Source organism: Calypte anna, chromosome 11, assembly GCF_003957555.1.
Source record: "Calypte anna isolate BGI_N300 chromosome 11, bCalAnn1_v1.p, whole genome shotgun sequence".
Classification (NCBI taxonomy): domain Eukaryota; kingdom Metazoa; phylum Chordata; class Aves; order Apodiformes; family Trochilidae; genus Calypte; species Calypte anna.
Genome location: NC_044257.1, coordinates 19,970,350 through 19,996,136, shown reverse-complemented (window position 1 = coordinate 19,996,136; position 25,787 = coordinate 19,970,350). Strand labels below are relative to the sequence as shown.

At 41.4% G+C, this 25,787-nt stretch overlaps 1 protein-coding gene across 1 annotated transcript in view; it reads right to left on the bottom strand.

The window, feature by feature from the left end:
• Positions 1–23,199, bottom strand: part of LOC115598965 — a 77,276-nt gene extending 54,077 nt beyond the window's left edge. The window contains exons 1-2 of the mRNA XM_030458093.1: positions 23,100–23,199; positions 22,089–22,179 (exon numbers count right to left, since the gene is read on the bottom strand). Of these exons, the coding sequence (XP_030313953.1) occupies positions 22,089–22,179; positions 23,100–23,143 (135 nt within the window). The 5' untranslated portion in view covers positions 23,144–23,199. The remainder of the gene's footprint in view (positions 1–22,088; positions 22,180–23,099) is intronic.
• Between the last annotated feature and the right edge of the window lie 2,588 nt (positions 23,200–25,787).

Here is a 25,787-nt window from a genome sequence, read left to right as displayed (position 1 = left end):
AGGAAGGGACAAGAGGAAGGGACAAGAGGAAGGGACAAGAGGAAGGGAAAAGAGGAAGGGAAAAGAGGAAGGAAAAAGAGGGAGGGAAAAGAGGAAGGGAAGAGAGGAAGGGAAAAGAGGAAGGGAAAAGAGGAAGGGAAAGGGGAAGGGAAAAGAGGAAGGGAAAAGAGGAAGGGAAAAGAGGAAGGGAAAAGAGGAAGGGAAAAGAGGAAGGGAAAAGAGGAAGGGAAAAGAGGAAGGGAAAAGAGGAAGGGAAAAGAGGAAGGGAAAAGGAAAATATACCAGCTGAAGAACTAGAAGATGATGCATGTTAAAAAAAAAAGGAACCTCCAAGAAGAAGGCTATATTATTTCTCACAGTAAGATTTGTACATTGAAAGCAATGCTATAATGAAAAAGCATCAAAGTTGCAGTTTATTATGCCTCAATGATCTTTAGAATAAATCTGCTTAGTCTGCAAACCAAAGGAGGATTTCCCCACCTAGCTATTTTTCTAGCTATGAAAATCTGAAACTAATTCTGTGTTCTATGGCCACTCCTCATACAGGCTCTACAATCAAAACATAATTAACAACATTGCTGCTGCCAATGACTAAGATAGAAAAGAATCTACCTCAGTCTTACCTTACAATAATTTTTCAAGGAGAAAGGGAGAGAGAAAGGCAAGAGTGACAAAGTAATATTTTGAGGTCAAAGCAAGCAATTGCAATGCCATTCAATAAGTTTATCACTTTCCAAGTATGATTTGCAATGATTAGAAAAAGAACATCAAGAAAAAACCAGAGGCTTACCACCTTTCAGATTTCCCTGATTTCAAACTTGACAAACAGATACCCATCTTCACTTACGATTATCACCTCAGTCTTGTCCCTTAAGCCAAATGTTATGCTTGTGGGAATGGGTTCAGTTTCCACAGCAGCAGTGACAGGGAATCTATCTCAAAACCAGGGTCAAGGCAAAGGGCATTGAAGATGCTGTTACCAACATCCACAAGCTGGCTACACATCTAAGAACAAATTGGCACAGGCAAACCAACAAGGAAAAGCAGCTTAGAAAATTTCCTAATCATGCTCAGAATTTTTTCTTTTTTAAGTAATAGCTGCTACAGGAGTTTTTCCATTTTTTCCATGACTTCTTCCTCAATTTTGCTTACAAATTTGGCTTTTGTCCCATCAAAATAAAAAAAACCAAAGCACAAAGAACCAAAAATCTATTCCCCTCCTTTCCTTCAGAACAACACAAGCTATTCTCAACATGAGGTTAATAACAAAACTGGGAGAAAGCTTTTCAATATTAATATTTTAAGTTAGTCCAATTAAAGATAACACCTTCAATGTCCCTTATGCTGCATTTTCCAAACATTTTAAAACATTGGATACAAAATGCTGATGGTGAAAGAAGCTGAAAGCTGCTGCTAAGCTCTGCCAGGAGTAAGAACTTTGTCCCTAGGGAACTGGCTGGCAATTGGCCACGTGATCCAGTAAGTTACACCAACCTTTGTTCTATTCCAAGGGCTTCCTTTAATCCAATTGTTTAGATAGAGCTTGACATTATTATCCCAGATCTCATTACCACATTGCAGAAGAACAGACCGTAAGTCCTGAATCAAGAGTAAAGAACAGACTGCAAAATATAGTCAGTTCTAAAACTGGCTAAACTAGAAAAATCTCTGCTAACAAAGACATATTTACTTGGAGTGAAGGGTGGACAAAAGAGTGATGGAAAAACAGTGCATATATCCTATCAATAAAATACCAAAAGTCCCAAACTCCTCCATTCCTCCAGACATTTTAGGTGCACTTTCAGGTGAGAGGCAGGGCTGGTGAAAACCCTGGTCAGATACCAACACACTGCTCTTGCAGCTGCAGACAACGTGTCATGGACTTCATTAATAGGTCCTCCATTTCCAATGGTCTCTCTTAAGCAATTATTTGTTGCGCTCAGGTTACTAAACTAAACTAACTAATAGTTAAAGCATTGTCTGGAGCTATCTCCCTTATATTTGGTTTGAGGGGCAAGCCTCAGTATTTTCTTTTCCTAATTTGAGTTGTAATCAAATTTAGTAGGAAAGCAGATGATGAGATAAAAATCTCAGCTCATTAGTAACAGTGAACGCTATTCCTTACAATTTCCATTTCATACAGTAATTTCTCATCATCTATCTTACAGGCCACAGAAAGCATTGCACAAAATGCATTTATGTTTTAGGCCTTTACAAAGAATTCCATACATTTTACCAGGTGTTGTTAAAAAGTATTTCCTTTTCTTTTTGTAAAGCAATTGACATCTATAGTTCCTGCATTGGAATAAACAGAAACCATTGTTACCTGTTCCCACCCATCACATGCCACAATCAAGCACCCGGGAAAATCTGCTCTTGCTGTATTGCTCAAGTGTGCAACATGCACAGACATTTCTCCCTCAAACAACCACCCTCTGAAAGCTGTAGGAAAGGAAACAAGTGATCTTCTCGATACCTTTCCAGATGCCAGTTCATGCATCCTGAAGCAGAGCAAATTTCTTTTAATTCATTAGTCTTCAAAGAATTCTTTCTTTATTTTCCCTTTGCCCTACCACCAATAGTCACCCATAAAACGTTCTAGGCCCTAAAATAAAAAGTCCTCAAATTCAAGGGACCAAATCTCACAAAATTCTGAAGCCAGGAGTCTGTGGCAGAATTAATTCACAAGTCAGCTCTAAGGTTATCCTATTTCCTCTTGTTCTGAGGATCCTAGATGCTTTTTTTCTCAGAAAGGTTCACAGAAGACCAAAGTAAAGAATCTTGGACCTTGCTGGCCTGAAATCAAACTAAAAAAATAAACGTTAACATGCAGGTATTGTCTGGTTTTCACTATGCTGGTGATTTGGAAGCAACCTGGAAAGGTTCAGACAGCTGCAAGTTGCTATTGAAGCAGTGAACTTTGCAAGCAAGTTTATAGAGGTGTGCTACAAGGCCATGAGCCACTTGGCCAGTTAAAAGGCCAGGAATGCTACACAGCTTCAGAGATGCTCAGAGAAGTGATGGATCAGGAGTGCCAGAGCCTGGAACTTTCCCCATCAGCAGTGTGATGCAAGGCTGGGTGAAGACTTCTATCCATAAAGGTTAAATAGGGACACCTCCCTCCTAGCTGAGGATCAGATCATCCCATTAGCCTTCCTGTGTGGGAAAAGAGTACTTCTTCAATAAAAGAACAGAGAACATTGATTTTTCTGTTTATAGAGAGAAGGAAGAAACCAATTCGGGCAAAGACCTTGTTCTCTCATACTTGTTGAAACATGGTATGTGGTTTGGTTTTTATTTTATTGCTGAAACAGTTGCACAAATTTTGAGTTCTCTAACTTACACCTGTATCAGTGCAGTGACTTCAGTGGCAGTTTCTCTGAGTTACAGAAACTCCTTTTCTGGAGGAGGAGGATGCCTGGCACCTGACACAACCAGCCTTCTAACCAAAAGGAAGACATACTGCAAAGCTTTGATACATTACCTGATTTACACTATTATTCAGAACTACCAAGATACTTGAATTATTAAAAATTTGTATTATTTCAGCTCTTTCTTGTATGCTCGCAGAGCCATTGTAGCACACTGACTGCTTGACAGCAATTACATTTTGCCACCTTCAAAGCAACAACTCAGTGCAAAGTTTAGGTAAGAAATTGCTGAGTGCTTCTGTTACGGTGCAAGAGACCCGACAAAGCAGTAGATGATTTTGTAAAATGCAAGCTCTCCATCTAAATCCACTAAGAAGTACAGCTCCAGCTGAGTAACTTTCCTTCTAGCAGCACACTCACTGTTACAACATTAATTGTCACAACTCCCTGTGACAACAGCACATTAGAGACTGCAGGATTGCCTGCTGGAAGAGGACAGCAGCAAGTGTACCATGGAGTAGCATTCTACCTACTCCTGTTAAGTAAAGCAGCAGAACATTCTGCTACAGAAACAGTTGTGTAGCTCACTACAATTCAGGATTACTTATGCTAAAATTTAATTTTGGTTAATTCAGTTCCTCATAAATTTGGGGAACTCGATCCCTTTGCAAAGGGTGGCACAAACACTTAACAAATGCTTGCCCCAGGATTTACAATATTTTTGGTTTAGTCTGCATACAACTCACTATCAGCCTCCCAGACTTATCTGGATTATTTGTAAAAATTATTGAAAAGCACACATACTACATTAATTTTTACTGAACAGTACTGTGCTATGATTTTTTAAAGAGGAGTTTCAGTATGTCCTCAGTGCTAATAGCCCCATCTGAAGTAGTTTATCTAAACAGAAGGAATTAAGTTCAGGCAGTTGGTCTCCTGTCTCTCAGTGTGACATAGTCAAAGGGACAAGGACAAGCCCAACAGTCAAGGTTGCCTTCAGTCTGCAAGGAAGGGCCTGGATTGTTCCACCTCTTATAAAAGAAAAGAAAACCAACAACCCAAAGCTATAAAATAATTTATTGGGCAAGAGATTTTCTTCTGGGTATCTAAAATACAGGATGAGCAGCTGCCCAACCATTATTTTGCAATTGCAGAAGAATGTTTGAGGTGATGCTTGTTTTTTGGCTGGAATAACAACTCTGTAGGTGAAACAAACACCTAAAGGTCAAATAGAAGTACTATGCTACATTGCAATGCATTAGAGAGATGTTACCTCAATAAATAAATAACACTAATACTCAAAAACAATTCAAGCAAAAGTTGAAAACAAACCAAAAGCTAAAGGGGCCAGGGGGAGTCAGGGCATATAACAATAAAAACAAATGAAACAACAAAACTGAACAACAAAACCAAAACCAAACCACTTAGTGCAATTAATGTGACATGGGTGGAGTCTTCAGACTGGCCAAGTCTGAACTCTTTTTTTTTTTTTTCTTCTTTTTTTCTTCTTCTGTCAACTTACCATGTAATCGGAGCACGTAACCAGGGGAAGGACATGGGGGTATGGACACAGGCATTTATTTCCTCTCAAATTATCTCAGAAATTTAATTTTGCATGCACATCAATGCTGAAGATGTTTAGCCTCAAGATTAGGCTGAGTTTCAGAAACATTAATGTGATTATGGTCATCACATCTGATATTTGCAGTCTGCTATCTGTAACAGCCCTAAGTACAGGAAAAATAGTTGTCAAATGAGAGGCCTTGGAGAAAAGCTCTTGGTTTCACTGACAATCAGGAGAGGAGATAGTACAGTATTCCAGTGTACACGGACCACATCATTATAAGAATCAATGTTCAAGGAGTAAAAAAATACCCTAAACTTACTCAGGCTGAATATTTGAGATTAGCTCTCACTAGTTGAGAGCTATTGCATGTAGTTCTCTGCAGTTTAATGTGTATTGCTGTAGCCACTTAATTTCACATTGAGTTTTAAGTTAAATTATGGAACACCACTCCTTTCCCAATTAGTATTTTGGAACACCCAACTGTTCTATGTAGTTCCATCTGTTGATGTTTCTTTCTTTATGACTTCATGTGATCAGGCTTGCTGGTATTTCTGCTTTGCCAGCACGTTAGGTCAGTCAGTAAACCCCCTGCCAGCCCCATCTGTCCAGATGGAATAAGTGAAGAAACGGGGTGTTGTTTATTTGGGCAGCAGAGACACATGGAAGCAGTGGAAACATGGAACCTTTAAATATTTAAAGATCATGACAATGAGTAAAAAACCTTCTCCATGTTCATGGGACATACAAAAAAGTGAAGTATGAATTGTAGTAAGGGAGATTTAGATTAAAAAAAGAAAAAAACGCCTCCCTAACAGTAAAGATAATTAAGCACTGGAACACATTTCCATAAGGGTATCAATCGTCTCCATCAGTGGAGGAACCTTCTAGGGTCTTTTCCATCCCTACATCCAATGATAAATCCCTGACATTGCTTTCAGCCTTTTATCTCCTTACACAGTTCCACAGACAGTTCTTCACCATTATCTTGCAAGATAACCAAGTTTGATTTTTCCATTTAACAAATGGTGTAGGGTTACTAAATCTTTTGGTATAAGAAATTGCTTGTCTGAAAGACACCAGTGATCCATAAAGTCTGACAGCCTGGATGCAAGTGCTGCCAGCATCAGTTTTGTGAGAAGAAACTTTACCTAAGGGACTTGTAGAATAATTCTGTCTCCTTGTATCCTCCTGGTCTCCAGCCACTAGAATCAGTAGAAACTATACACTTCACAAAGCTGTTATAAAAGCAAATCATAAGAACTTAAGGTGTTTTTGCTATAGTTCTGAATCTTACCATGTTCTTAATCTGCATAAAATAGTCCTACAAGCTAATTTTAAATTAGATGGGAAAAAGATTTTAGTTTATTAGTTTTGATTTTGGGTCTTGTATTGTCTCAAGTGCTCTTCTGCTTTTGGGTGTAACAAAGACTGAATAGGTGTCTCTTTCATATATAGTATTTTTGTGCAGTAATAGTCTTTCAAAAAGCTCTCATTGTTTTGGCACATTATACACACTATTTATTTGCACAGAATATTCTCCCATTAAATGGGATATATATAGGTTCTACTGTAAATTCTTTTGTAAGAATTGCAGAACAACCCACCATGCCATCCTCACAATGGGAGATAAGTATGTGAAATTTCAGCACTGTGGTGGTTAAAACAGTGAGAGAAAAAACAACATTGTTTTGCACTTAGAAACCTGTTTCTAATCAGCTGAGCTACTCCTATGGGGTCAAATAAAAATGATTAGCTTATTAAAAGCATAGCCTTGCTATTTAATAAGCAAAAATGATTGAAAATTCTGTTCCAGATCCTGATAATTTTAGTGTTTCTAGTTAAGCCTGCAAAATTGCATTCATTATTAGTGTCTAGATTCATTAACAATTCAATTTATAGATATTAATGCTTATAATGCATGCTTCGCTTGCCAAAACTTGAAGAGAAATTGTTTCAATTAGCTTTCATGGATCATGAATCCTAACGGCTGGGTATTTTTAGACAAAAGATACAAACACATCCCCAAGCAATGCTAATGCACAGCTGGGATTCCTATGTAAGGTCAGCTAACTGTTTAAAAGGAAAAAACAGTAAATGAGTTTTATACAGAGCAGTTAGACAGGAACTGAACCAATCAAATATTTGCAAGTCACCCTTCTCCACTTAAAAAAGCCAGGATGCCCTGGATTTTATGCTGTATGGTTAAAAAGCTGAGGTGGGAAGATATGAACTAGTGGCTAGGTTAAAGAATATTGTTCAGCATGTGACTAAGCACACAAGGTAAATGTTCAGGCCCAAGGCAAATTGTTCTGCTCTCATTTTCATTCAAACTATATAATTAAAATCAGTAAAGATGCACAGATGTAACCAAGGACATTTTTTTTCCCCCTCAACATTTTCTCTCCTTTCCTTAGCACAGTTGCAGTCAGGCAGAAGAAACCTCTCTGAGAACAAGGTACAGTAAGTTCCAGGAATATCGAAGATGCTCAGTATTTTAACCAAGCAGACTAACCAACTACTACTCCATAAAGCTGGTCTTTGTTTCAAAAATCTCTAGACTATACAGATCAATCAAGCTATTTCTTTGGAGTTGGCTTGTTTTTGGAGAGCAGCCCTCTGGAGAATACCACCCAAAGGGCTGACCACAGAGGTGTCTCTCAGTCATTGGGCTGCTCAGCTTGAGTGTATCCGTCTCGTGTTTATTTGTAGGGCAGAGTCAGGCCCATACTAAATTCTTCACCAGTAACGTAAGAGTGTGTGCTCAGCTGGAATCTCTCTGCAGAGAAAAGCAATTAATAAAAAGATTTAGAGGACCAGCCTTGGAGCTAGAGTGAGATGGAGCCCAGTCTGCAGAGCAGCAGCATGGGCAGTGCACCCACTGCTGCTCCAGGGCCAGCCAGCTCAGAGGGATGGTTTGGTAATTAAACAATTCTGTTGAGTTAGGACTTGAGTCAAGGTAACCTTGTTCTAACTCAAGAGAAGGAAAAGCCAAATGATCCCCTGTTCACAGTGTAACTTCACCATGAATCTGCCAGTGTAGTCAATGGCCCACACTGCACTCCTGGAGTCAACCATATTGCAACTCCAGCACCGTGAGGGACTAAAAGCTGCTGGAGGTAGGGGCTGGAAATTAAGATCTTTTCATAAGTCTTGAAATAGCCCAAAGTTTCGCAGCCCTCATTTTTTAACCCAGACATTCAGTTTTAAGGTTCAGATTAGGGCCAAACAACTGGAAACAGTGGTTCCAGAACACAAATAACCACTCTGGTCAGGCTGATGTTGTGGCAAAGCACACAGCACAGAGTGGCCCCTGAGATACTTGCACTTACTCCCAGTCTATTTCAGGCCTCAGAATCGATAGAGAAAAGTCATCTAAACAACTGTTTTTAACACTCCTCACCAGCACCAAGTAAAAACGAACATAACCTCACAGACCTTAAACTGCATATCCAGTTCCCAAATTCATTAATTCAAGCTAGCAGTTTAAACAGTACATAAAAGGACTCAATGTAATAAGCAAAATACCTCAAAATTGTATCAGAATGAAATGACAATGTTAGCCTTATTGCCAACAGCTGTGGTCAGAAGTTAAATCATTTGTGATACTGCATTACTATTCCAGACCATAATTCATTTGGTTTAGAAAGTCCACAGAGGACTGACTTGGTTTCCCATGAAAAAGAAAGAACAAACAGATTCCAATCACAAGAAATCACAAGAAGATCCTGTTTTTTACCTCCCCCACTTCCTACAAAGATCATGAAACTTCTTTCCATGACAAAGTTTTCCAACTGGCAGTTTGGTTAGCTGGTGGATTCTGCATTCTGAAAGTGGTTGTATTTTTCATGTCTCGAAGAGTAATTCAGGGAAAGTGTTTGTCATTTTGTTGGTGTTTGCTGTGTTTGGTTTTGGTGTTAATTACAACCCTGACACATAATTTCTTTCCTTTGGTTGGAAATGTAAGCAGTTTCCTAGCCCAGGAAGCAAGCAAGCGAGTTCTCCAGTACTTTCCCTTAACTTGTGGCCCGTTTAGCCACAATTAAGGATCTAAATTAACCCCAGAGAGTAACATTTTCATTTCAGAGCCAAATCTGCTTTCCCACCCTTACAAAAAGGGAATTACAAGCTGCACCTCTTGTGCCTACTCCTTAGCACACCCACATCTGAACTGCAATGACAGGCAGATAAAGACTGGCCCTGGGTATCTGGTGACATCTCCTGTATTTGGGTTTTTGTACAGAAACACCTCACTGCAGCCCACCTGGAACTAAGAAAATGGATAAATACACTCAGCAAGGAAAAGAACTCTGTATTGTTGGATTATGTTTAGGTTCAGCATTTTAACAGCTTTCTAGGTTTTTGCAACCATGCAGTCAGATCAATGCTGAAAATACAGAAAGAATAGCATAGAGACAGGGTTTTAATTTAAAAATAATGAAAAAAATCAGCCCTTTCCTTCAATATGCCTAAACAAGATTGCTAAAGACAAAGGTGTGTGCAAATGCTCACCAAAAAACTATAGGGATTATTCTTTAGAGTCCTATGTGAAGAAAACCAGGGCGTGTCAAATCCAGCTCTTATATAAACAGGCTGTCATGTTCTGATTTCACCTCAGTTTCCAGATGCTCCTCAGATGGCCTCAAGATGTTGGTCAATCTACAGCTCATTTCAATTGTCTAGTCCTGAAGGAACTGAGCTGGGGCCTACATATGAAAGCAACTATGCAATTCCAGTCTCATTTTGAGCACATGGGAAACCAGCACACATGCCATAGCTGTTAAGTACCCAGAAGCAGAATAGAAACAAAAAATAAATTAAGAACTTATGTTACAAGCAGCTAGTCCTGCTCCCTTCTAGATCCTGGTACAAGCTTCTTCCAATCCACCGGATTTATTCCAGGCTTGTCTAGTTCTCTTTCATACTGTCACCACATAACACTTCATTTCACCAGCCAGCTCAGAGCAATGATGAGGCAAAGCTGAATACTATTACCATGTAAAATACACTCCAAGAGATGCAGTCATGAAAAGGAGCAACACTGCACCAAAGAGGACCCAGACCAGATGACTAAGGACCTCAGACTCTTCTGTTTAATGGCTAAGTCATGGGGTGAATTAGACACAGAGGGAACTGAGCAGTAGGACACAGGCTCAGCTGGCAGAAGGATATGTTAATAGGCATTACCAACAATAAAATCACCCTTACATTCACTACCACCAGAGAAGTTTGCCTATTTCTTCCCCAGATGCTTTACACTTTCCATTGTGCTACCCTTCATGCCAAAGATTTCTCAAGTTGATCTTACGACCACAACACTTTCCCTTTTCAAGGATCTTCAAGGATCACTGCTACAACAATGATGACAGGAATCAGCCAAAGGGCAACTAGGACAAACTGCTGTTTGGTACATTTTCACAAAAGAACAGCAATACACAAAAGTTAACAAATACATTAATTCAAGATGTCAGATACTTGGCAAAAGGCTTGGCCCTGGTTTACAGAGAAGGCCCTGGGACTGCAAGGGTCTTGCAAGAGTCCAAGATCCCCCAAGCCCCAGGCACAGGCTGCTGAGCCATAGCACCAAGTCCTGCCCCAGAGATGGTCCCTCAGCACCCCAGATGGGGCACATGCTGCCTCACCAGCATCAGTTGCTCAAGCAGTTCATCCCTCAGGCCACCAGGAGATGACAGGCTGTCTTCCTCTGGCTATGGAGAGAAAGCCTCTCCTCCACCTCCCAAGCAAAACCAACCAAGAAACCGCTCAACAGTCATGAGCACTGTGAACAGTCCATAAGGAGAGCAAGTTCATCCTTTCTTGGGCTAATGGAAACCATGGCTCCAGAACACAAGACAAAACACAGGTGATAAAAATAAATGGGAAAAGGAGGAGGATTCTGAAAAAGGTCAAGAGAGTATCTGATAAGCTGTGATGAGAAGGAAGAGTTATTGTACTCATGAGCTACTCCTAACTTCATATCTGATCCTCAGATTTTTTTCCTTCCTTCAAGAGACAACTCCAGTGGTAAGCTTAGCAGACCCCATCCCCATACAGTTATTCTGTGCATTTTGGAAAAAACAGGTTTCCATTTTAGAAAGGCTTTGATTACGACATGATCAGGAACCCCAAGTTTTACCTTGTCACAAAGACTGGAAATTTACAGCTTGCAGTGAAAAAAAAAAAGTTATTTGTGTGCAGGAATGAGTGCCTAGTTTAAAACACCCACGCTTTGCCTTCTCCCACACCCAGTCCCATGTTCAGGAGGCTCCTTGCTGGTATTTGAACTTAGTAAGAAGAAGCCACTTCCTCATTAAGACATACCCAACTATGGTAATAACATGGAGAGCCAAAAGTAGTAACAGATTTATTATTACCACTGTGTGGAAATAAAATGTGGCGTTTCCCCCCCCCTCTGTTACTCAATCTAGTTAATTATCCATGCAAAGTAAAGTTATTGCTGGCAGCCACAGAGGGAAAACTAACTTCAATAATGTTGGGGCTGGAATGGTTGTTATGCAGGAGAAGAAACTAAATAGTTCTGTAAATTAGCCCAAATAGTTGCACAATGGGATTGGCCTCTAGAGGTCCAAAATACCAAATTCAATGCTTTTAGGCTTATCATACTTTTTATTTAATAGTTTCATCTGATCTGGGACTGAATTGTATCCCAAAGACTCTACAAAGAGGTAATTTTTTTTCAGAGTGCCCTGAGGGTAAAAGAAAAAATTACAGAAATCTTCAAACCATTCAGCTCCCACAAGTGTCCTTGTGTCCTGGACTTTCACTTAAGCAACAAAGCACACCCAGCAAGGAATTTGTGGTGGTTATGAGTACTGGGCGGGTGTTACAAAGCATAGCACCAAATGCTCCAACAGCCCAATGTTTTCCTGGAAAAGCACACTCTGATTTCTGTGAGGGCAGCGCCAGGCTGGGAATGCAAAACCTTTTTGATGTGCCTGTCCTCAGCACAGCCTGAAACACAGTGTGACCCTGGGGTTGCTCTTGAAACTTCTGTGTCTTAGAAAGTGTCTCCACAGTCAGGTTTTACACCTTTGGAAAACAAAGCAAAACATACCTACCTGTGACAAAGGGAGTATGGAGAAATCAAGCCATAGAGGGGAAAAAAACCCCAAACCTACAAAACACACCCACAAAGTGAGACCTGAAAGTGAAAAAACCCACAGAATTTATTAAAAGTATTTATTTCAACTGTTCACAGGCATAGTGATTTTATAAACAACAAATGACAGGAACACAAATGAACACTATGGGAGAAGAAACCCCTTGCATTTTTTCACTGCAGTGAAGTACAGACCACCGTGAACAGTTTGACTCAAATACCCAGCACCAGTTCCCACAAGAGAGCTGTTATTGTTGGCTTCACCACCCAGGTCCAACAAGCACAGTAAGAACATGCATTCTGCTAATGTTTGAATAACCCTTGCCAACAAATTGATCCCACAGCAGCCAGGCTGTAGGAGATGGCTTCAAATAAACAAGTGAGAGAGTGAAAGTAAGCAATGGGAAAAGATACACAGCACCTCTTTCAGAACAAGTGTTCAGCAGGAGCTCTTTTTATTTCCCCTTATTTAAAATGGACTGTCTCTTTCCCCCCTACAAAATAACCAACCCAAAACAGCATTGGTGAGCATCCATAATTTATGTGCAGGGGAGACAACTGCCAGGGAACTACAGATTCCACAGATGCTAACCCAGAGGACAGCCCAAATTAAGCAACTCTATAAATAAGGTCTGGGAGGCACTTCATGAAGAAAAGTAGCATTTGTCCAAAGTAGGCAAGTACAGCTGTTGGCTTAGCCCCAGCCCAGCAGACAACCTTCTACATTTACCTGATTACCCTACACTAAATCCATCACTCCCATAGGTAAAAGGATGAACAGATCATTGAGGCAGGGAACAAACCCTTGTGTCTTCTCTATTTGCCCTCTGTTCTAACAGATACAGTATTGTGAAATACCAAATTGTATTATTCAATTAGCAAACTTGAGAGCCTGCTAGCCCACAGACAGGTCCTGTGTGCCCATGACTGACCAAGGCTCCTGGTCCAGGGGCCAGCACCTCTCCAGAGCAGAGCTAACTGTGCCATACCCCCCAGGGGCTTGAACTCTTATTTCTGCAATGCCATACTGCAATTTTCTTCTTGTGACCATTGGCCTTCCATGAAAAAGAACTTCCTTCTCCAGAAAGAGGTGGCATAAGCACAACATTGACTTCTCACCATTCCTTTAGGGACCTGCAGCTTTTGACCATTCTTTTCCTGCTCAGACACCTTCACCTGTTTCGTACTTTAGCTCATTAGCAGTAGACACATGTACATTACACGAAGAATGCAAAGAAAATACAGCACGGTGAATAACTGAAATGCCCCAGTGTGGGCTATTTCCTGCAGGGATTTCATCCATTCAATCTTTTCAGTCTTTTGCACACACTTATTATTAAATGGGACTCTGCATCTTTAATTGTGATTTTTCCATCTTGCACAAGTAAACCTTTTCCATAGTACAGTCTCTTTTAAAGTTATAAATAAAACACCCAACTATTTTCCTTTTCCCACAGATGAGAACATTAAAACATTGACATTTTAATCTGTTCTATACAAGAGTAAGTTGTGTCAGCACACTGCTTCCAGCTACAACAACAGAAAAACCCAAGTTTAATTAAAGACAGAGTGGAGAAGCTGCATTGTGGTGTCTGAACCACAATGATGCACAGAAAAGCCTCTCACTCACTCAGCATTTTGGGCTCAGTTTCCTCTTTGAATAACTGCCTGGCAGACAGAAGACTCTGGGCTGGCAGAGCAAACAATGATATAGATGAGGATGCAAAGAGGAGAGGAAATATACATTCTTCTATGAGTTAAGCATGTAAAATTGTTTCCTGCCCCATCTTTCACACAGAATATGGAAGATATTTATGTAAAGGAAAATACATTCATGTTCTTGATCAGTTTCTCAAAAACAGCAAATAAGCATGAAACAGCCAAAACACACACACACACACACACACTCCTGCAAAAAACAAGACAGCTCTCACTAAGATACCAAAAAAGCAGACAAATTTTTAAACCAACTGGGCCTACTGGATATGTTTTCATTGCAAAGCTCCTCTGGGATCCTTCCCCAACTCCAGATCCTGAGCCCTGGTGGTGCAGCCATGTGTACTGTGTTCCTGGACAGTGCCACCTCTTCTCTTGGTACATGTACCAGCTGCCCAGAGAGGCACCTGCTGTAAAGTACCTGCTGAAAAGGAAGTATTAAATAACTGTTCATGGGGGATCTTTGCTGAGAGTGTGGAAGCTGATTTCCACACCTGCTTTCCTCAGCAGATAGGCATGTTTCACTGTATTTCCATTTCCAAGCACGTCTGTAACCTGTGCCAGCTTTGCAATTTTTGCTGTGCGTAGGCACCATGCTCTTGACATTTGTGAAGGTAAGTTATGATGGAATTTCCAAGAGTGCTTTCTCCATCTACTTCTCAAAGAAGGGGGGCAGGAGGGGCGATCCTAGGAAAGACAGTGAATCCTAGCAGATACTTCAGAAGTCCTTTCAGACAATCAAAAGCAGGATTTTCCAACCAGGCAGCTGTAGTTCATTAGATCCGCCATGGACCGTGAAAGCCACTTGCCAATAGTGTTGAAAGACTATTACTCATTTCAATCTCTCTGAAGAGAGCAGCTCTCTGACAATGCATTAGTGAAAAACACAGAGTTTGGGGCTCTGGCTGGAAGAGCTGAACAGGCAGGCAGAAGTTCTATACTTAACATGAAACTGAGTTAGGAAGGTAGATTGATGTCCCAGCTTTTCACCTTCAGAGATCAGAGCTTCTGTCTACATTATAAATGGAAAAAAATACTTTGCAAGTGAAAAGAAGAAGGCCATGTGGGTGATAATCATTACATAAAACCTGGTAGAAGCCAATTTCTGAAGAGCAAGTTTTCTGCACCCTTTTGTGTCTTGCTAACCTGCAACTGAGAGAAGTATGAGTAGTTCTGGGTCTAGTTAAATCAGTTAAGAATCTGTCACAATCCAGCAGCCAAGGTAACCGAAATATTAAGATATTTCCTCAAAATAAGTACAAGACTAAGACAAACATAAGAAAGGAGCCTGGAAAATACTAATTTTGCTCATATCATGAATTAAATTCCTGCATGAATAATAACAAAAGTAAGGTCTTTTAACCATAATACATAACTGGATGGGGTTGGTCCTCCTAAACATTTGACAGGCAGATGTTACACTTGTGGGTGCACCATCAGAACTCAAAGGCAGTGCCTTCCCCTTTAGCTGGCTGCAATCATCTAACCCATTCTGAGAATTGTTCTCTTCTGCCTTAGCTTGCCTCTTTCCTTTTAATGGTAACAGCAGCACTCTGGTCATTTCTGAGACATTCCTTTGATTACAGCAGTGTTATACTGTAGTCAGACATCACAGTGCAAGTTACACACTTCTCACAGAAGATAAATGAGCCCAGTGTTGATCCCTTTACTCCTGTATACCATAACCTATAAATATTCCTGTTGCCACCCCCTAGTATGTCTGCTCTGGCACCCTGTATGCAACAGTGTATGCAAAGAGTTGTCAGAAACCCTGAAAATGAAGGAGAGACCAGATGATTTCTCCATTAGTGTCTGTTAATCAAGAAAACTCCACCACCTCCCCAAGCCTCCAGATATTAGTGTAAAATCTAAAGCAATGAAATGGGCTTAACAGAAAGCATTCTCTCTTCGAGCCTGAGAATCAATAATCCACTTTGTACAGTTCATTTGGATTCTATTTTTAAAACCATGTTTTTACAGATTACCAATCAGAGATAGACCAAATAGTTTTCATTTCTAATAAACACCTTACACTGTAGAGAAGAATGTTTGCAGGAATCTGTAAAAAAAGCATGATTAATATACAGAAAATAGCACAAACTAAATCAAATTATATACTTAAATATTTTCTTTGTATTCCAGAAAAGCTGTAGATTATATTTCACAGGGCTGTCCTGCAACATAAGCAATATTGTACTTACAGAGGAGTTGGCTTTTCTGTAATGCTTTGCTCTAATTGAAATACATTCTATAAAAAGGGCTGCCAGCATGGCCAGAAAGCCATTATTTTCACAGCCTCGATAAGCATCAATGTCCTCCTCGCATGGGAAAGTATTTTAGGAAAAACCTTTAAGAGTTTGATGTCACATAAGCTACATTAAGTGACCCTATATACTCTTTATTAAAAAGCCCAACTCTACAGCACAGACACAAATAGCAAACAGAATGATTGCTCTTATTGTACAACTGCATATCAAAGAGAATCCTTTCCAAGACGGTACCAGGAAAAAAGACATTCAATAGTGAATTTTATGAGAGAAGGATAAAAAAACAGGTAGTTCAACAGATTCCTGAAATCACAGTAGTGGTCAATAAATCGACTTCTGCTTCACATTATAAGAAGAGGCTGTACTTAGCAAATCACTGTGTAAGCTGCCTCAATAACAGCACTCCTGCTATCAAGTTTACTTACAATGATTCCAACAAAGAAATTAATTTCTTAGATGACAAGAAAAGGTTATCTGGAATGGGGAAAACACAGGAGACAAAAAATTGCACTAACAAAGCAAATGGCAGACTCTGAACTGAATTTGAAGCTATCTTTTTTTTTCCTCCAAAAGATTTTAAATCCCTACACCCCAAACACTAGAGCTACAAAGAAAACATCCTATAAACTGCATTTCTAAAAATACAAGGAAAACAATGTGAACTGGATCTTTTTTCAATATACAGTCCACTGGAGCATGCCAATGCATACTATTCCTCAGGCAAGGCCCATAACAAGAAAATATGCTTATACTGCAAAGTAACAGACTTAAAAGCAAAGCTTTTAAGCTACCAGTTGATATACTTGTTCTCAAAAACTTTAGTATAAGAAAAACTCTGCAAGAGCTTTCCAGAATTCAGAACATGCCCTTTTCACAGTATCAAGGTGTTTCTTGTGCCTTCCACAAATAATAAAACACGTACCTTCCCAGTCTCATCTTACTGATATTACTGATCTGTTGATTCCCAAGAGACATTCAACAGATATCAGTCACCCATCTTATTTTCCAGCTGTATTGTCAATTTTTTTCATAAATGCTTCCATGAAGGGACATCATTTTACTCTGACACCCTTTATTCCTCTTACTGTAACAGAGAACTTTCCATTACTGTCCTCATTTTATTCTCCTCATACTTGTCATGCATATCAAGCAATAAAATTTACACGTTTTATATATATGCCAATAGGAAGTCTGCTGTGACCGTAAGACAACACAGAAGCTTGATTTTGAAAACCACTAAACAAAAAAAGTGGGTTACCTTCCTCTGTTGCCCAGATTTCTGCTCCTACCAGTTCTCTTAAAACAATGCTATCAATCTGACATTCAAGAACAACATGATCAGATACCAGGATCAAAAAATTAGCTTCTGTGCTAAATGGATTACTTGCAGGAACAGTTTATACAGACTTGGGTTTAGCTGTAAAAGTTCATGGAATTTCTACATTTCACAGGTGTAATGATTAGCATATATACCAAAGCAATGTAGTTCACCTAAAGTAATAACCAAAGAGATTGAGGCCCTCAGCTTCTACTGCACCTTCATCTCACCACAGATGCCAAAAACAGCGACAAGGTCTTCAAAGTCAAAATCAACCATTTAATGCTGTCAATCTGGCCTATTAAGCAGAGGACCTCTAGGAAACATCATCCTGATAAAGGATTAATGCAAGCTGAAGTCCCACAGGAAGTCATACGACTCTGCTAAGGACATTTATAAATTGAGTAGCTTGAACGAGGTCAAATGGGAAAGAGTTAAGATCTAGGTTTCAATTTTTATGGGGAATATAAGAGCTTTTCTGAAGAACTGTTTGGACCATTAATGCTTACTTTTAATATCCTTTAGAAAACATGGATATTTGAGAGGGCAGAGAGGAAAAAATAAGTTTGGGTTTGTTTTGTTTTTTTTTAAATCCAGTGACTTGAGTAACTGTAATCTTGTCTGCCTGACACTGATGTTAAAGCAAAAAAATGGTCAATACAAGAATCTAATTAGAAAGAAACAGAGGATAGTATAACACTAATGACATGAATTTTCAGAAATATGTGATTGGACTAGCTTGATTTTTAATTAAAAGTTTATTGCTAATTAAGAACACAGATATAGCAAATTTTCATCAGGCAGCTGACTTGATAGAAAATGACATTTGATTAAGAAACTCAAAATCAACATGACACATCAAGTGGGCTAGAGACTGATAGGCCTCAAAATGTAATTGCAGATGAAGCCAAACACTAAATAAATGTTTCAAGCTTACATCAATTAAATATCAACACGAAAGAGAATGGTTTTCTTTATCCCACCTCAGAGAGCTTGACCCTGTGCTATTCAGCTGTTTTGTCTACACCCTGAAAAAAAACAAAACAAAACAAAAAACAAACCACCCACAAGATGATTACTGAACAGATTTACAGATAAAAGTGATAAAAACCAAGGATCAGTGGTAGAAAGCCATTTTATTTGTCTGGTAAAGATGAATCAAGCAAAGATAGCTACATAAGCCAGACTTGAGGCTGGAAGCCTACCCTGAAAGCAGTTATTCCAAAAGGCCATTGTAGAGAAACAATGTGGGGAGCTTCAGTGAGATACTATGGGTAAATAGGGCTGCAGAGATAATTTCACTTTAAGATTTCCTCCAAAGCTAAAAATCACATGTGAGGCTCAGTGGGAAAGCAGCAGAGCAGCTAGAGGCAGGGAAGGGCAAGGCTGGACAGGAGGAGAGGGAGGATGAGGTGTGAGCAGGGGCCTAAAGGGCTCCCAGCCCTCTCCCCCTCTTCACTGAGGACAAGCAAGTCTGGTGGAACACTTACTTCAAGGTTCCAATTCCTTCTACTTCTCCCCATAGCACCTGGGTGCCAATGAAAACCCCCAGGGAGGAAAACCAACCCAAAACACCCACAGGAAAAATGCAGCTGGAGACAGGCTGGTTTGTGTGGGCTGGGGACTGGCCTACACCATAAAGAGAAGGAAAATGGAACGAATAGAGGCTTGAAGGCAAAGCTTCTCCTGAAGAAAGTGGGAAGAGTTCAGAAATCAGCAAGTAATCCTCTAAGTTGCTACAGCCAACAGCACATGCAGTGTATTTTCCTTCATGAACACAAATATCACTAAAGGGCCAATTGCTTTTAGCTTGGCCTGAGGTGAGAGAAGCTGAAATCGTTGGTGAGAAACTAGATGTTGAAGGACACAACCACCAAAAAAGAAAAACCCTTGTCTTTTATTATATTTCAAGTTACTGCTGGCACCTCAGTACGTTTCTCAAGTTACCAAGCACTGAGCACGTTCCAGTCCTCTGCAACCTGTCAGCCTTTGCTCTTGCGGGCATTAACTTGATTCCCACACTATTATAACAAGAGTTAGAGTGGAGGAGACTTTGTTTCAGTTTAGCTTCTGGAAGCTTTTTAATTTTTTAAATACCAGTTTAACTTTGGTTCAACAAGTTCAACAATGTACCTCCCTAAAAGCAAGCAATTTCAGAGGTAAGGAGGTATTCAGGCTTCTCATACCTCCCCTGAAGGTTAAATTGGACAGAACTCAAGCATTTGAAAGACAATTAGGAAGCCCTTATGATAGTACACAACTCTAATCACAGTCTCCAATCACATCCTCATATGTCAGTAATGTCCATTTAAATTTTCCTGCTTCTTCCTTTTGTACCAGGTCTTTGCAGGTGATGCAGAGTAGGCATTTCCTTTTCCTGAAAGAGATCTCATCCCACAAAAAGCTGTACTTAAGAGGAGCTACTTACATATGGCACAACTAAACATTTTGCTTTCTTCAGCAATTAAATCCCACTGCTAAATTTCAGAGCTTTTTTCATTTTACTTATAGAAATACCACTTAATGCGAGCATCTCACCTGTTACAAAAAAACTCTTGGATCCCACCCAGCTGCTGGCAATCCCATGACAGAACATGAAGCATCTCAAATACATGCAGAACATCTGCTTCTTTTTTTTTATCGTAAGTACACAGAAAAGAGAGGAAGAAAGAACCCTCAGAAACATTTGCCTAGGGTCTCTCTGCATCAAAACCTCCCCACCCTGCTCTTTCATCCCCCCATCTTCATATAAAGTCATATTTAGTACATCACACACATCTGAACAACTGAAGACCTGACAAGCAAGGAGTCAAAGAACATGAGAAATGCATGAGGACATGCAAGGAGCATGACAAAGCTGAGGAATTACAGCCCTACCTCCCAATTCCAAACACAGGGCTTTAACAACTGTGTTTAAACAGGTCAGACATACCAAAGTATGTCACAAACTCTGAGCAGGGACAGAGGGACAACGGTGTGACCTTGTCTGTCAGACAGGCCCACCAAGGGGATTCCACAAGTGCCCACCTGACAATGGTTGTCAGCAGCAGCTGAGCCATGTTAGCAATCTGTCTGTAATTGCAGTCAGGATGGAGCCAGGTACAACACTGCCTCAGCAGCTGTGATTAAACAGTTACTGCCATACAAGATCTTCTAATAACATTAAGGGGGAATTTATGCTGCAAGAAGTATTACCACAACAGAACCACCTAGACATCTCCAAATCAGGTGTCCCTCAGTGCATCCCACCTGCCAGGATCCAGCTATGATGAGGTCCATCACTTTCCATCCTGCCACCTGCCTCCCTCCAACATCAATGCACAGCTTCAAAAAGTCCAAAGGGACACTCAAACTAAGCTGCAGGGACAGGGAGGAATCAATGGCAAACAAAACCAAATAGCTTTCAAATGATTTTAGACTCTTTAAAAAATGGGGCGTTTTTATTTTTAGGCTGCATAGAAGTAGCTCAAGGGTTTTTTTTGGTTTTTTTTTTGCCTTCATCCCCATGACAGTGAAGTGAATACACCTGCCTCACTCTGTCTGATGGTAAACAGGAAGGCTTGCATTTCAGTTACAGCATGGAACAGTTCAGTCAGCCCTGTGCCAAAATAGCACATTTCTGAGGGATGCAAAGGTATTCAATAAAAAGCTTTTAAAGGCATATTTTTAAACTTGCAGCAGGAAAGCTTTTCTGTGTCAAGACAGTAATTCTTTTAACAGCATTGATCAAAATGTCATTCTTTTATGAGTGTACAATACCTTTTAATGGCATACAACAAGCCATTAGGGTTATACACCTCCATGCAGCAGACAGCTTACTGGAAAATCAGGAACACCAGCCAAGACAGTCAACAGTTCTTATGCTGCTATTTCTTCTATTTTCCCCAGCTCTACTTTGCACAAATACCCACCAGTGATCCAAAAACTGAACCAAACTTTTAATGACTTCCACCAGAACTATTTTCAACGCGGCCCATGTATTTTCCCCAAGAAATACCTCTTGTAAATGCAATGAATATTCTGGCTTTCTAAAATGGGTTTCTATCATCAAGGTCAGATCCACTTTCCTTTTCCTCACCAGTGACCATACTTATCCCCAAATCTGCAGAGACTGAGGAATCAAAGGTGACCAAATTGCATATAATTTTGATTTTCAAGAAAGGGTAAAAAAATAACCCACCTGCCCTTTCCTGACATTATGAGGCCTGGGACAGAATCTGTCTACACATCATCCAGTTCTTTTCAAGTGCTCCAGCCCTTCATAAAGGGTAAGAGCACTGGTGATTGCATTTGCTCTGCTTGAATGGAAGGCAAGCACCAAGTCTCTGGATGCATTCGGCAGCACTTTACAGCCTTTCATTACAAATATCAACAGGAAAGGGAACGATTCCTGTCAACCCACCTTCAAGTATTTTCACATTAAGGGAAGGCAATATTTATGGGATTTAATCATCAGTTTTAACTGAGCAGTGGCAGCAGCAAAAGAACATTATTTCACTGTGTGAAAAACTTAAGGATATTATCAAGATATTCTCAGTGACTTTTACAAAGTGCAGCTAAGCCACTCGTATAAGCAAATGCAAAAACAACTACTGATTAAAACATAAGACAAAAAGGGAAATCAAACAAAGGAAAATTAAAAAAAAAAAAAAAAAAGGAGACAATTTCAGGCTGTAAAATCAGAAGCTAGGCTTACAATTAAGAAAAGTTGAAGGGGCTACCTGTCTCTTACCTGTTCAGTTCTGTAACACAAAAGCAGCTGTTGTCCCTGTGATGTCCAGTTACAAGACAGATGTTGTAGGTCTTCTGTCACAGCAGTCACACTGGGAATTTAAAAAACAAAATTAATACATATTTTTTTGCGCAATCTTTAAACATACATAAATCCAACTCAATCAAAGCAATTTGTGCTGTAGAATATGCCATTATGTCAGGCAGAATACCACAAAGCCAACTGTATTTAGATCTGCCCTGCATCCATTATTAAACATAGTCAGATACAAAGAGGCCTCCCCAGAGAATCACCAGGTCACCCACAAACAGCATGACTTTGCTAGATGGTTCAACTGATAAGTCAGACCAACATCCAGGCAGAATGAGACACAACCCACACACAACAATCCTGGAGGAAAATTAATACTCTCTGAAGCAAGCTACACAAATTCTGTGGTTAGGTGGGGTTGATGTCCCACTGTTACATACCAGAGAGCTCAGAGCTGCCCTTTTGTGGATGCTGTAGTCAAGAGTGAACACATCTCCAGTACCTGTTAGGGCTTCTTTAAACAAACGTGATTTTCAAAATTACCCGATATATATGTATACACATATATATAAATATTAACTAAAAAGCTTGAATTTTGCAATAGCAACCAATGCTTGTTGCCATCCCCTGAATCCTGTGTAGTAAGCATTGCGTCAGGAGAGGGGAGGAGAGGAGAGGAGCTGCTCCTTTCGAAGCCGAACTTCGGCCTTTAACACTTCGTGTTTTGGTTTAAGGCCCCACTCCTGACTTTTGAGAACAGGCTTTACACACGGTTCTTACAAACGACACCACTACACTCGACCCCACCTTTCCAGCAGGGACACGGCCCAGCTCGTGGTTCCCGGTCTCTGCAGCACAGCCTGCCCGGGGCAGCGGCAGCAACCCGCGACCGGAACCGCGCCGGCCTCCAGCCTGCCCAGCAGAGGAGCGGGGCAAGGAGAGGGCACCAGGCCGAGCAGAACCGCCTCCCTCAGCCCTTACCTGCACCACACGGCTCCGGCAGCCCGGGGGAGTCCCGGTGCCATTGACTTCAGCGGGGCCAGAGGTCCCGGTCCGGTCCGGCGGCTCGCACGGTTCGAACGGGACCGCCAAACCTTGGCCCCGCCCCGCTCTTATTGGCGGCGGTCCTGTCCAATCCTGAGCCGGCAGCGGTAAATCCCCGCCCCCACACGAGGCTGTATCCAATCAGCACTCGTCAGCCTGGGGGCGGTGCTGCCTCTGGGAACACCTCCCCCTCGCAGGAGCCCTCAGGAGCCCGTGGGGCCCCGGGGCGCTGATGGACGTGAGCACTGACCAACCGCAGCGGGGATTCGGCCCGAGGCTGTCGACGACTGGACATCAGGGGAAAGGGACGGGACTTCCAGCGCACCGCTGTTGGTGGGGGAACGAAGCGTCCGGTTGCCATGGGGACGGGAGGGCTGCGTGGCTCCGGAGGCCGGGCCGGGCCGGGCTGGGATCGGGCCGGGCCGGGCCGCCCTTCCTGGGCACCATCACCGGCCCTCTACGCGTTCGACACCTCCGGAGCTGAGAATCCGCGCGCCCCGCCGGCTGTGCCCCTGGGGGCCGGGGAAGGCAGCTCGATACGTCACCGCTCAAACCCCGGAGCCCCCCAGAAGTGCCAGACGGTCCCGAGCTCTGCATTGCCGGCAGGAGCGGGCGAGATTCCCCCTGAATCCCTCAGCCCCATGGCTCTGCCTGTCTCTACTCCTGTCCTGATGAGGAAAAAGCGGGCTTCCCACCGGCCCCCTTCTGGGAACTTACCTGGGATAGACACTAAAGCCAGACCGAGGCAGCGGAGCACAAGGAACACACGGATGAGTGTCTGCAACCCGAGGGCTGTCTGGAGATGCTTCTGGATGCGTCTGGAGGGCATGGCTTGTGGCCTCCTCTGTCACATAGGGAAAACACAGAGAGAAAAGATCGGGGCGTCTCTGGTCGGCTAAGTGACTTAAGGTACACAACAAGTCAGAGCTATCAGGGCAAGCACCTGTTACAAGCAGCTGAACGAGTTACTGATGCCTCTAAGCCATACAGAGATATAATTCTAGATAGGGGGAAGCACCCAGATCCAGGAGATGCTGAAGCTGGTTAGCTCTCCTGTGGAAGGAAAGCAGCCAGGTCAAGAAACAGAAAAGTGGATGAAAAAGATGACATTAGCACAGGTGGAGTACAAGCCAAACTTTGGAGCTGGGAAACCAACATTAATCAGACACCTGTTCATGAGACCACAGAAAAAATCCAATTGCCAAAGGCAAAAAAACATAATTAAGAAAAAATAGATAAATGCTAAATCATGGGAGGCAAGGAACTGCAAGGCTGTCCCAGCACTCTTGATGGAGAATCAGGGAATGAATCAAGCATGAAATCCTAAAGGCATGAATAACAACAATAAAGCTGCAGGTCCTTCCACCCACAGCTCCTTGTTTTCAGGGTAAAGTTTTGCTTGTCCAGGGGACTGCTTACAAGGATGGAACTGAGAAACAGACAAAAGCAGCAGGCTGGAATCTTAGTAAATAAAAAAAGCAGTGGAAATTCACTTCCTCTTCCTTCTTTGGAACTGTTGTGTGACCACAAACCATGAGAATGCTTGAATCTCTGTCTTCTGTTTGAATAGGAATGAAGAAAACAAATATTTTTGTAATAAAAATTTAATATCCTTTTTTTTTTTTTGACTTTGCAATCAAAGCAGCTTTATAAACTATGTGCGCATGCATAGTAATCCTTCCCTAATCCTGCTACCCTCAGGCACACACCATGCTTATGAAATAACAGGACAGTTCCTGCTGCAGAAGAAACTTCTAATTTTATTTTTTGTTGTTGTTCTAGCTTATCATAAGGCTAAGCAAAAGAACCAAGTTCAATGGACCATTATGTGAAAAACAAAGGAGCTCAAATGTAAAATATCACTGTACACAAGTATATTGACCAAACAGAAGCTGCATGAGTGGGTAATAACTGTGGTATGGTAGTAGGAATTGAAGTACAGTTCCCAGTGCTTTTTCCAGAGCAGGATATCATTTTAAGGCATGAAATCGAGTGAGACAGCAAGAGTCTGGAGGGGATTAGAGTACAACTATGGCCACTGCTGGCACTGGTCATTACAATCGTATTTCATCCTAATTTCCACTATAACTTTTCTGCCCATCACTCAACTTTCTAACAACTTTCTAAACAGAAACTTTCCTGTCTTGCAAAATATATTGAGAACTTTGTTTATTTTCATAGTTCTTCAGCTGAAAAGTGTCACTTGGCTTTGGCTCACTGTTCACCAGGGTGTGAAAGCCGAACTCTTTTCACTGAGCCGATTCAGACAGCCAGGGACGTCTCCTGGTGGCTGATGCAGCTAATGCCTGGGTCAGGGAAGATCCTTTTCTTTCTCTTTCAAGGACAAATTAGTTCAGCCAAGTCTGCAGGAACACACCATGGGGGTGCCCTGGTCTGGTGTCAAACCCTTGGTGTCCAAGCCAGGGTGTAAGGAGGCCTGCCAGAGGCCAGATCCTGGTTTATTTTATTGTGACCAATAGACTGAGACCCATCACAGTCTGGAATCAAGCCGAGGCCTGAAACTGAAATTGCTTCCTTGTAAGTGATTTGCTCCAGTCAATGAATTGTGAGGAAACACCCATGCTTGTCCTCCCAGACCTACAGTCCTGGCACTCTTAAAGCAGA